The sequence below is a fragment of the Mercenaria mercenaria genome, chromosome 9 (genome assembly GCF_021730395.1).
Source record: "Mercenaria mercenaria strain notata chromosome 9, MADL_Memer_1, whole genome shotgun sequence".
Classification (NCBI taxonomy): domain Eukaryota; kingdom Metazoa; phylum Mollusca; class Bivalvia; order Venerida; family Veneridae; genus Mercenaria; species Mercenaria mercenaria.
Genome location: NC_069369.1, coordinates 67,122,449 through 67,135,961, shown reverse-complemented (window position 1 = coordinate 67,135,961; position 13,513 = coordinate 67,122,449). Strand labels below are relative to the sequence as shown.

The 13,513-nt window shown below is 35.9% G+C and overlaps 1 protein-coding gene across 1 annotated transcript in view; it reads left to right on the top strand.

Moving 5' to 3' along the window:
• The window catches only part of LOC123547338 (uncharacterized), a 126,478-nt gene that overhangs the window by 104,924 nt on the left and 8,041 nt on the right, over nt 1–13,513 (top strand). Inside the window, exons 43-49 of the mRNA XM_045334358.2 lie at nt 1,083–1,188; nt 2,082–2,330; nt 3,814–4,202; nt 6,463–6,566; nt 7,404–7,623; nt 11,946–12,060; nt 12,842–13,117. Coding sequence (XP_045190293.2) covers nt 1,083–1,188; nt 2,082–2,330; nt 3,814–4,202; nt 6,463–6,566; nt 7,404–7,623; nt 11,946–12,060; nt 12,842–13,117 — 1,459 coding nt within the window. The remainder of the gene's footprint in view (nt 1–1,082; nt 1,189–2,081; nt 2,331–3,813; nt 4,203–6,462; nt 6,567–7,403; nt 7,624–11,945; nt 12,061–12,841; nt 13,118–13,513) is intronic.

Genomic DNA, 13,513 nt, shown 5'->3' with positions numbered 1-13,513 from the left:
CATTCACATAGATCACAAAATTTATCAGTAATTATGTGTCTCATTGGCTACATGACCATTCACATGTGTCTCATTGACTACATGACCATTCACATAGATCACAAAATTTGTCAGTAATTATGCGTCTCATAGACTACATGACCATTCACATAGATCACAAAATTTGTCAGTAATTATGTGTCTCATTGACTACATGACCATTCACATAGATCACAAAATTTGTCAGTAAGTATGTGTCTCATTGTCTACATGACCATTCACATAGATCACAATAGTTGTCAGTAATTATGTGTCTCATTGACTACATGACCATTCACATAGATCACAAAATTTGTCAGTAATTATGTGTCTCATTGTCTACATGACCATTCACATAGATCACAATAGTTGTCAGTAATTATGTGTCTCATTGACTACATGACCATTCACATAGATAACAAAATTTGTCAGTAATTATGTGTCTCATTAACTACATGACCATTCATGTAGGTCACAAAATTTGTCAGTTATTATGTGTCTCATTGACTACATGACCATTCACGTAGATCACAAAGTTTGTCAGTAATTATGTCTGACTACATGACCATTCACATAGATCACAAAATTTGACATTAATTTTGTGTCTCATTGACTACATGACCATTCACATAGATCACAAAATTTGTCAGTAATTATGTGTCTCATTGACTACATGACCATTCACATAGATCACAAAATTTGTCAGTAACTATGTTTCTCATTGACTACATGACCATTTACATAGATCACTAAAATTGTCAGTAATTATGTGTCTCATTGACTACATGACCATTCACATAGATCACAAAATTTGTCAGTAACTATGTGTCACATTGACTACATGACCATTCACATAGATCACAAAATTTGTCAGTAACTATGTGTCTCATTGATTACTTGACCATTCACATAGGTCACAAAATTTGTCAGTAACTATGTGTCTCATTGATTACATGACCATTTACATAGATCACTAAAATTGTCAGTAATTACTTCTCTAATTGACTACATGACCATTTACATAGATCACAGAATTTGTCAGTAATTATGTTTCTACATTACAGTTGACAAGATGCAGGAAGATTGCTCTAAGATAGGAGAAAAACTCATGAATATGACAGAGAACTGGAAAATGAATCTTAAGGTTCTACATGAGGATTTCAGATGCAGGTAATCTGTTTGTGAATGGTAGATACTGTCAGTTTTCAGCTCATCTAAGCAGAAAGTGCTGAAGATAAAATATTGTGATCACTCACTCCCACCCCATCCTTCTCCCTCCCCCTTTTCATTTTCTTAGAACATCTTTTTGGAAACTATATTGTAGAATTGGATGAAAATTGGTGGTGAAATATTCCATAGATGATCCTGTTCCAAAGTTGATTAAACAGTATATTTTGGCTGCACTAATATTAGGACTGCCAGAGCTTATAACAGAAAAATCTACAAAAGAAATTCCATCCTTATCCACTGGATGGATTTTGAAATAATTTTCTGCAGTTGATTATTTTGAAAACCTCTACCGGAAGAGTACAAATTATTTAGACTTGTGGAAAAACATAACTGCTAGGTTTGGTAACTTGTATAGTGGGAAAAGTGTTGTCAGGATCTGTTAACCAGGTTTCAAAGTAATGTCTCACAATTCAGTTTATATTGATTTATTTCAGCTTAATTGTGATTAAAGTTTCAAGCTTAGTTTAACCATTCTCATGTCCTCTTCCTTGAAAAACCAGTACTGGTGTCATATCAGAAGGCATTGTCATGAGTCCCACTTGGTTGAGCGGCTAACACCACTAAATTTGTGTTGTCCAGCTTACTTTGATTAATCAACAGCCATGCTTGTCGGAGGACATGATGCTTTTGTTCATATATTTATACTGTATATCTTTAAAAAGTCTTTGCTTTGGAAACTGTTGGACTTATTTTGAAAATGGCTTCACACAAATTTCAATTGTTTGACCCGTTTTAAAGAATTTTAGAATTACATGTTGTATCATGTTGAATTTGATTGGTCAGTTGTATTTCAGAAAACAGTGTTAATTTTTATTCAATACATTTGCATTTAGGTTTGTCCACAAACAGATCTTGCCAAAAGCAGAAATGATCTTGGAAAAATGCTATATTGAAGACAAAAGGGAGGAGCTTATGAACAAATCTAAAGAAATGCTTGAATTTGATTTGGCGAGTTGTGAAATGGAGGAGGAGAACAACGATGCAGAGGACATGGAGAAGAAGTTTTGTCATTCATTTAAAAATATCAAAAAGACATGTTTCATGAATATTGATGCTGATAACTCAACACAAGATCATTGCGCGTAAGTCATTTTATGTGTAGATAATGCTTTTTTCTTCTTCAAAAATACAGCCCATAACTCAATATACTGTTGTTTGGTATAAGTTTGATTCAGTCTTAAAAACCCAAGCAATATTAAAATAAAGGTGTGCATCCTAGTTTCCCAAATATTCTAATGTCAAACTCCTACTCAAATATTGTGTTTACAGAATAAAGGTCATAACTTATACTTTACAAATAGCAACTTTTTTCCTCCCCAAAATAACAGATTTTACGGTAACAGGACTTTCTAGAATGACTTTGATTTGATAATATTTGTGACTAGTGAATTAAAAACTGCCTTTCAGCTTTCTTTTCAAAAATTTAATTCTTAAAACCTTTAGCCTGCTGGTGCCAAGTGATTCTGCCTTTGCGACCAGTGCAGGCTGATCACGGTCTGCACTGTTTGCTAGTCAGTCTGTAAATTTTCAGTAAACACCCCTTCAAATAATAAGTGGTATTGCCCAAATTGAATGATAGAATAGTCCATTTTAGAAATTTAGCAGGCTAAAGGTTAACAATGAGAAAAAGCTGATGACTCTTAAGATAAATCATGAAATTAGAGTGACAAAAAAAGCAACAACATTAGTCATAATGTCAGTTTAGTGATAAAACTGTACTTTCTATTATATAAAGAATTAACAGTCAGATCTATATACAAAGATTAGTCTGCTCGCTTAGCTCAGTTTGGAGAGTAAGTAAGTAAGTAAGTAAGTAAGTAAGTAAGTAACGTCTTTATTTAATGAGGCTAACGCATTCGGTTTCCCGATCTTCCATTGCGGGCCTCAACATATACACAACATACATACACAACATATATACACAACATATATAGGGACTTTGCCAAAAAGAAAAATAATATGAATGACTTCAAATACTGGAAATCACAAGTAAAAATACTCACTCATAAAGCAAAAAGAGCGTTGGTCTACAGATTTGCGGGGTCGCAAGTTCGATCCCCCATTGGGGCATACATTCTCCGTGACAATTTGATAAAAGACATTGTGTCTGAAATCATTTGTCTCCACCTCTGATACTTCGCGCATTTTCAATTTTAGAAATGAAAAATAAAATTAAGAATAATAATAGCGCGTTCTTTAATTCGCGCATCGGTCCTAGCGCGAAATACGCGAAAATTTGTCCTACGCGAATAAAAGTGATTTGACAGTAGCAGAGTTGGTCTAAATGAGTCTGTTGATGAGAGGTAATGGAAAGTGTAACACCCCACATGCCCCCCTAGCACCTGCTGAAGCAGAATTCTATTACATAGGTATTGAATGGACTCCATGATTCCAAGGACCAGAATATTGTAACAACTAGATAACTTGATCAAAGTACAGGAAGAGTTTTGATGGCTGCCATATGGCACTGAAAGACTACCGTTGTGATCATTAATATGATCTATAAGAAAATCATTTAAGTCTTTTATAAGTAATTGAATATACCTACAAACATATATATTTCAGAGATCTAGAAACTGTGAAAGACTGTGTGGTTAACATGACAGGAAGCTGTACCGTGTTTCAGATGGCACCAATTCGTGCCCACTTTAAAGTGATCACAAAGAGTCTCAATGACAGTGAAATTGACTGTAATATTTCCCTTCCGGAATCTCCAGAAAATGGGTTACAGCAGGTCAAAAACTGTGTTGATGCCTACTTGGAAACATTCACTGCTGGGTTGGAGAACACTTTTATTCCACTAGGGGAAACTGAAGAGATGTGTTCGGCTACAAGTCAATTCCGAAAATGCATATACGGACTTGGAAAACTTCCTGTCAAACACATTTTTAGCAATATGGTTGACATTGCAACTAAGTTACATCTAGACCTATGCAAAGGTGTTTCTGAAATTGGTAAGTGCTTACTAGTTTAATTTTGTTTTAAAGAACTTTAAAAAAACTTTAAAACATTAAAACTGCACATAATATGAGTTTGTAATTAAACTATTTCAAGTTTCTCAATTTTAGATGTCAGGTGTTTTAACTTTGTTCAGGGTGAGCTATTAATATAGATTGTGTGTGCTCATCATCCTTTGTCAACATTTGAGCCACGCCATGAGAAAACCAACATAGTGGTTTTGCGACCAGCATGGATGTAGACCAGCTTGTGCATCTGCACAGTCAGATCAGGATCCATGCTGTTCGCTTTCAAAGCCTATTGCAATTAGAGAAACTGTTAGCGAACAGCATGGATCCTGACCAGACTGCGCGGAAAGCTACTATGTTGGTTTTCTCATGGCGCGGCTAATTTCTTTAAACATCTTCCCTCTGAAACCATTTTTGTGGAAGTTATCGCAACTTGGCCTGGATAATTGTTGGAGAGTCCTCAACCGAAATTTATCAAAGAATTCCATTCCTTGCAGAATTCTGCCATTGCAACCAAAAGAAAAAGTTTTTAAAAATCTTATCCAAATCCAGAAGGTGAAGAGTTAAGATATTTGGTGTGTAGCATTGTCTAGTGGCCCTCTACCAATATTATTCTGATCATGCCCTGGGTTCAAAATTGGCCACACCTAAAAGTTTGCTCATTTAAATAGCCTTTATATAAGAAAAACTTCAAAAATTTGATTTTTTGTTCACCCAAAGAAGTATAAAATTATACACAGAATGGAAACTGGAGATATTAATCATCGCATAAGTTTGTGTCACTGAGTTACCTTATTGAAGCGTATGCTGACTTGATCAATTGTGATCAAATCAACAGACACTTATTACACTGGGGATGCGGCCGGCACGTAATATACCGAATCAGGTCCCAATTTTCAAATGACAACTGTTGATTTCTCAGGCTCCCAATCATAAATTCATTCTTTCCCGATGTAGAAAATACAAATTAGATTAAAAACAAAACCATTATCATTATAAACAAACGATCTGATAGAAAGTTTGTCATGAAACAAATTTTTATCCTTCTGATGTCTGTTTCATACACCAGTAAAACGAGATCTCATGCAATTGCCATGTGACATTGATGAGATTTGCTCTATATGTCTTTCAAGTTGCCGATCTATTTATTTTTATAGCTCTTTGTTCACCCATAAGTTGATGGTTTTTGTTCCAGTTTGTACAGGCCAATTTAATTACACAAAATAAAAGGGGGATTTGTTCAAGTGGTCAAATCCACTGACTTCAAATCCATCCGTGAGATGCTTGTTTGAGCCATGCTGGGAATGCATTCTTCTGTACGAGACACTTCTACTCTAGGGCATGAAATAATGCCCAACAAGTCAGATGGGGTCAGTGAAGACTTCACAATGGAAAACTGAACAAATCTTCAAAATTATTTTTTTGGCTTATCATGGCTCCATACTTGCAGTGACATAAAGATAAAAAATCACCTCCTTCCCTTTTCAGAGAAAAATGAGCGGCACCATGAGAAAACCAACATGCATTTGCGACCAGCATGGATCCAGACCAGCCTGTGCATCTGCGCAGTCTGGTTAAGATCCATTCTGTTCGCTTTCAAAGCCTTTTGCAATTAGAGAAACCATTAGCGAACAGCATGGATCCTGACCAGACTGTGCGATTGCGCAGGTTTGTCTGGATCCATGCTGGTCGCAAATGCACTATTTTGGTTCTCTCATGGTGTGCTTCAAATTTGGATGATAGTCTAGCAGTTAACTTACATTGGCCTAACTACCTGCAGTAAATTGAATTAACAAAAACCATACAAGACAAAAAGTCTTAGCAAAGTCAGTTTAAAGGTATACTAAAGTAAAATTTCATATTTGAAAATGAACAAGTTCTGCATTATATCTTGTATATGTAAGCATAAAATCAGCATGTTTACATGTATTAATAGTACTATGCACAAGGTTTAAAATAGTGTGCACTTAATACATGTATAGTTAAACACAGTATAAATGTGTACTACTGCAAACAAAACATGTATAGTTAAACACAGTATAAATGTGTATAACCGCAAACAAAACCTGGAAGTTTTTTTTAACAATAGGCTGATACTGCATGACATTTAATTACACAGACAACTGATTTATATTTTTATTAAAGTTAAATACATTTGATGAGGAGTTTCTACATTTGATGTAAATATCTAAAGATAAAAGTATTTGAATGAAACATGGCCATTGGATGTCTTTAATATTTCCTACAGAAACACCGGAGACAGAAACACCTATACGATGTTACACCTGTCATAAAGAACAAGACAATGATGAGTGTAATAAACACAATATAACCTGTCCGTTCAATAAACAGGTAAACTTTCATTATTTTCTGCTTCATTACCAAGCAATGAGCTGCGCCATGAGAAAACCAACGTAGTGCGTTTGCAACAAGCTTGGATCCAGACCAGCCTGCGCATTCGCTCAGTCTGGCCAGGATCCATGCTGTTTTCGCTTTCAAAGCCTATTGCAGTTAGAGAAACTGTAAGCGAACAGCATGGATCCTGACCAGACTGCGCAGACGTGCGGGTTGGTCTGGATCCATGCTGGTCGCAAATGCACTATGTTGGTTTTCTCATGGCCTGGCTCACATTAAAGTTTCTTTCATTAGAATTCAATGAGTGATCTATATGAAGACTTTTATGTGATGTTTTGAAATGGAAATGATAGACTACAGTAGATTAGTTCACTGTGGCATTACTTTTATTTCGAAGACACCTATTTATTCATATTGTCAAGAGTCTATGCTGGGTACCAGTTGTATGGTTGCAGTTATATGCTGCCTAGTATTTTGTCAGATGCTTTTAATTCACATGTGAATATTAGCTAAAATGAAATAATCACTTGTATTTTCTGATTGACAGTATTTGATTAACTTATACTAGTATTAACTTACAGACTAACTTTGTTCCTCAAACTCGCATAATTTGAAGACCAGCCTTTGGTTTAACTCATCCTCAGGTCAGGCAATAATCCCTATGATGTATATTGTTTCGGTGGCTAGAACTACCTATAACTCGAACAATTTTTTCCTGTCCAGTCGAGTTCAAGTGAACTTTATTTTACTCCAAATGGCAGTATTCTATAATGAATTGACTGGACGAAACTCCAGACCCATTCACTGCCACATTTGCAATCTTTTTTCCAACAGTCATGCTTCACAGAATTCGTGCTTAAGAACAACAAGACATCAATAACAAAGAAATGCATAACACCGACGTCTGCTAAGACAGTGAAGAATGAATGTAAGCTAGGATCCCAGATACGTTGTCAGTATACATGCAGTGATGATATGTGTAACCTGGAACAACATTATATAGAGGAAGAGGAACCATCTAAAAGAAGGAAACGTCAAGAAAATGAACCTGATGGTGAGATTTTGTTTACTTTTTATCCCCTGCTGTGAAAGAGTGAGTGAGATATAGTAAGGCAGTCCGTCTGTTCATCTGTCACACTTTTGTTGTTTGGACGATAACCACTGAAGGGAATGGGATGAAACTTGGCAGAATGAGACATTCTGCAAGGAAATGCAGAGCAAAGGGACCATAACTCTGTCATGAAAAATGTTTTCAAATGATCTCACTTTTTTGTACTTTATATTTTCTTTTGTCCAGATGATAAGTCTGAAATGGCTGAAGGGAATGTATATAATGATAGATCTCTATGAGACATCTAGCTTGAACAATTTTTTAATTATCTCACTTTTTGTACTTAATTTTCTTGACAATAACTTGAAAAGCACTGAAGGAAATTCATGAAGCATGACATTCTGATAGATAACAATGTGACGGCATGCAGAGAGCCAGAAACTAAACTTGAATAATTTTGAATTATCTCCCTTTGTGTACTTTTTTTGTTATTTTCCAGATGATAATTTCAGAGCTAACCTTCTGAAGGGGATTTTACACATGATATCGTGATAGATAGCAATGAGAGAATTGAATTGTTTTGAATAAATTTCCTTTTTATACTTAATAATTGCCTAAACAGTAACTTTAAAACAGCTGAATGGAATGAAAAGAATTATGATAAACTGGTAGATGGTAATGAGAGGAAGTACAGAGCACAATAACAATAATTATGTCTTGTATAATATTTGAATTGTTTCCCCTTTTGTACTTATTTTTTTTCTTCATTTACACGGCAGAAATGGAATAAAGTGAAACATAATCTTATGACAGATAGCAGACGGCATAGTACACTATAAATCAGACTAAACTAATTTTTTTTAATTAACTTCTTTATTGTACATAAAATTTCTGTTGATATTACCTTTTTCAATTCCTGAAGGAATTGAAATATTTTATCAAATTATATTATTAATGACTGGATGTGCAAAAATAAAACTTCAGCTTCCATAATTGCAGATTTAACACTCCATTATCTATAAAACACAGAGACAGTGGGTATGACTGCTCTTGTTTGAGATTGGTTAAAAGCCTTTTTAGCTCATCTGATTTTTTGAAAAAAAATGATGAGTTATTGTCATCACTTGAGCAGTTGTCGGCGTCTGCGTTGCCTGGTTAAGTTTAGGTTTAGGTCAGCTTTTCTCCTAAACTATCAAAGCTATTGCTTTGAAACTTGGAATACTTGTTCACCATCATAAGCTGACCCTGTATAGCAAGTAACATAACTCCATCTTGCTTTTTGCAAGATTTATGGCCCCTTTTGTACTTAGAAAATATCAGATTTCTTGGTTAAGTTTTATGTTTAGGTCAACTTTTCTCCCAAACTATCAAAGCTATTGCTTTGAAACTTGGAATACTTGTTCACCATCATAAGCTGACCCTGTACATCAAGAAACATAACTCCATCTTGCTTTTTGCAAGATTTATTGCCCCTTTTGGACTTAGAAAATCAGTTTTCTGGGTAAAGTTTTATGTTTAGGTCAGCTTTTATCCTAAACTATCAAAGCTATTGCTTTAAAACTTGCAACACTTGTTCACCATCATAAGTTGACCCTGTACAGCAAGGAACATAACTCTGTCCTTCTTTTTGCCAGATTTATGGCCCCTTTTGGACTTAGAAAATATCAGATTTCTTGGTTAAGTTTTATGTTTAGGTCAACTTTTTCTCTTAAACTATCAAAGCTATTGCTTTGAAACTTGCAACACTTGTTCACCATCATAAGTTGACCCTGTACAGCAAGCAGTGTAACTCCATCCTGCTTTTTGCAATAATTATTGCCCCTTTTGGACTTAGAAAATCATTTTCTTGGTTGAGTATTATGTTTAAGTCAACTTTTCTCATAAACTAATAAAGCTATTGCTTTAAAACTTGCAACAGTTTTTCACCATCATAAGTGGACACTGTACATCAAGAAACATAACTCTATCCTGCTTTTTGCAAGAATGATGGCCCTTTTTAGGCTTAGAAAATCATGGGTAGGACTATATTTCTATTACACAAAAAAAATCAGATGAGCGTCAGCACCCGCAAGGCGGTGCTCTTGTTTTCAGATCAGTTAACTTATCCGGTCCTATTGGATTCCGTACCTGCCGTTATTTGTCCTTCACAAGTAACTAAAAGCTTACAATCTCAAATAGAAAATTGTGTTACATCTAATTGTCTCAGAAAATATCAACTTTGCCATGTCCAGAAACTGAGTTTTGATAACAATCTCAGAAAGCAACCTTGCCATTGGTTAATTTCAAATTTGTGCTCAGAAACAACCAGCTTGCCGTTGGTTAATTTCAAATTTGTGCTCAGAAACAACCAGCTTGCCATTGGTTAATTTCAAATTCGTGCTCAGTAACAACCAGCTTGCTGTTGGTTAATTTCAAATTTGTGCTCAGAAACAACCAGCTTGCCATTGGTTAATTTCAAATTTGTGCTCAGAAACAACCAATCAGACTTTAGAGTTTTTTGACTGGTCTCAAAATTCAGTCTTATAACTTTGGACCCAGAGGTTCAAACTAATTGGTACTTTTGCTCTCAATCTTCTTTTCGGATTTGTTTAAAATCTTTATTTGCAAATGGTTTTATTAACAGCTGATCTTAATTTGCAGAAGGTCTTTATTAACAGATAATCTTTATTTGCAGATGGTCTTTATTAACAGATAAACTTTATTTGCAGATGCTGTTTATTAACAGATGATCTTTATTTGCAAATGGTTTTTGTTAACAGATAATCTTTATTTGCAGATGGTCTTTATTAACAGGCGGTCTTTATTATACTCCAGTCAAAGAAGGAGGGGTATATTGTTTTGCAGATGTCGGTCTGTTGGTCGGTCGGAATGTAGACCAATCCGTTTCCGAATGATAACTCAAGAACGCTTGAGCCTAGGATCATGATATTTGATAGGGAAGTTAGTCATCACCAGCAGATGACCCCTAGTGATTTTGAGATCAGTATGTCAAAGGTCAAGGTCACAGTGACCCTGAACAGTTAAACGGTTTCCGGACGATAACTGAAGAATGCTTGGGCCTAGGATCATCAAAGATGATAGGGAGATTGTTCATGACCAACAGATGACCTCTATTGATTTTGAGGTCAGTAGGTCAAAGTTCAAGGTCACAGTGACCTGGAAGAGTTAAACAGTTTCCGGATGATAACTCAAGAATGCTTGGGCCTAGGACCGTGAAAGTTGATAAGGGGGTTGGTCATTACCAACAGATGACCCCTATTGATTCTGAGATCAGTAGGTCAAAGGTCAAGGTCACGGTGACCAGGAACAGTAAAGTAGTTTCTGAATGATAACTCAAGAACGCTTGGGCCTAGGATCAGGAAAATTGATAGGGAGGTTGGTCACGACCAGCAGATGACCCCTATTGAACTTGAGGTCATTAGGTCAAAGTTCAAAGTCACATTGGCCAGGAACAGTTAAACGGTTTCCAGACGATAACTCAAAAATGTTTGGGCCAAGGATCATGAAGTTGATAGAGAAGTTAGATATGACCAGCAGATGACCCCTATTGAATTTGAGGTCAGTAGGTCAAAGGTCAAGGTTACAGTGACCCAGAACAATTAAACCATTTTGATACGATAACTTGAGAACGCTTGGGCCTAGGATCATGAAACTTGATAGGGAGGTTTGGTATGACCAGTAGATGACCCCTATAGATTTTGAGGTCAGTAGGCCAAAGGTCAAGGTCACATTGACCCGGAACAGTTAAACCCTTTCTGGACAATAACTTGAGAACTAGGATCACGAATCTTAATAGGGAGGTTGATTATGACCAGCAGATGACCCCTGTTGAATTTGAGGCCAATAGGTCAAAGGTCAAGGTCACATTGAACCAGAACAGTAGAACTTTTGTTTACAGTGAGCAAATAATTTCTGTTTCTTGTGCAATTACTGAATGTATCAAGGGGGGCATTTCTTGTTCTGCGAGCTGTTGTTTTCATGTGATCTTTATTTGCAAATGGTTTTTATTAACAGATAATCTTTATTTGCAGATGGTCTTTATTAACAGGTGGTCTTTATTTGCAGATGATCTTTATTAACAGTTGGTCTTTATTTGCAGATGGTCTTTATTAACAGGTGGTACATTATTTGCAGATGGTCTTTTATTTGCATATCACCTTTATGAACAGGTCAGAATGCACTGCAACTGCTTAAAATTTGGAAAAGTTAGTGGTCTCTTGAGCCAGATCTTCTTTGTTTGCAGCTAGCAAAGGTTTGACTGTGTAGATATCATTGGCATGAACTGTAGTAATATCTTTCTTTTTTTTTCAAATTTTTATGCACAGTTGATGAACCTGAAAGCTGCAAGTATAAAGAAATTGGAAACATGGCAGGAGAGAATATTCAGGGATTGTTTGGGTTGCAGTTTAAACATATTGAAGATTACATGGAATTCTGCAGGTATGGGCTTTTCTATTAAGTATAGTTGTGCCCTCAAAAGTGAGAGAAGTGGATATAGAGTTTCCCTTTATGCCCAGCTGTCATAAAAATTTGTCCAACTCTCCATTCATCACAAGCTGAAATGGTGCTGGACCGAGTGGCAGTTGACTTGGAATCACTTGCCACTTTCATGTAGAATTGAGCCCTAAAGTGCATGAGTCATCGAGAGTGGAAGCTGATGAGCTGGCTTGTGGGAAATAGGTGAATGTAGGACACAATCCGAACTCTCAGCAGACAAATACCCACCCCCGATTTCTGAAATTTAAAGTTTCAAATAATTTTTTTAACAAATTGAACAGTACCAAGTAAGTAAAAAATTAGGATACCCTGGAAAATCAGGGAATAAAAATCAAAAGTGTTTATTTCAGTCATATAAATCTGTGGTGGGGATGGATATTATCTATACTTTGTGTTTGTATACATGCATATGTATGCGACTACATGCGTCTGTCTGTTTGTCTGTATGTTATCTGTCCCTTACTTGTCAGTATGTGTGTGTATCTGTCAGTCTGTCTGTCTTTCTGTTTGTCCAGTACTAGTGTGTTTGTATGTCAGTCTATTTATTTATCTGTTTATCTGTCCCATGCTTGTCTGTATATGTGTTTCTCTGTCCCTTAATTGACTGTCTGTATGTCCCATACTTGTGCATTTTATCTGTCTCCCTGTTCATCTATCTGTCCCATACTTTGTCTGGTCTTGTCTAGTCCAGTCTGACCGATACTTGAGTGTATGTTTGTTTCAGTGCCAGGGAAGCAACTGCTTTAAAAGTGATGGAATACAAGGCTAATTGCTCCAGTAGTATGACGGAACGAATTGAAGCCATTTCTCAGTGTTTCACAGCACTTTCAGACATGTCTTGTCCTCAGCCAATCAGAGACATGGAGAAGGAACAAGAAAAAGGAAAGGAGGAGGAAGGGGAGGAGCCAGAGGAAGAGGAGGAGTCAACTTGTAATTGGCAGAAGTGTTTCAAGCCAATTTTACGCTACTCTAGAACAGTTGGTTTAGACCCTGAATGCATGTAAGTTTGTAATAGTGTGTTTGTTTTTATTTCACACATGATGGTGTATTTCAGTGAATCAATTTATACTTTTTTCATGCTGAAGAAGATCTTGATAAGACTGAAACCAGTACATCTATAACTGAAATAGTCTTAACCTATCTTGATGTTGGTTGTTTAGTACCATTTCCCCACCTTTGTATTTTCATCAAGGTGATAGTCAACACGAATAGGTTTATGATTGATAGGTGATTGTTAGAGGTGTAAAATATAACTTAGTGTGTTGAAGGTTGCGACCTTAAAACTCTCAAAAACAAGCACCTCACCCTGTGAATAATAATTGTCTCAACCTTAAAATCCACAAAAACAAGCACCTCACCCTATGAATAATAATGGTCCCAAAATAACTTTTTAAAC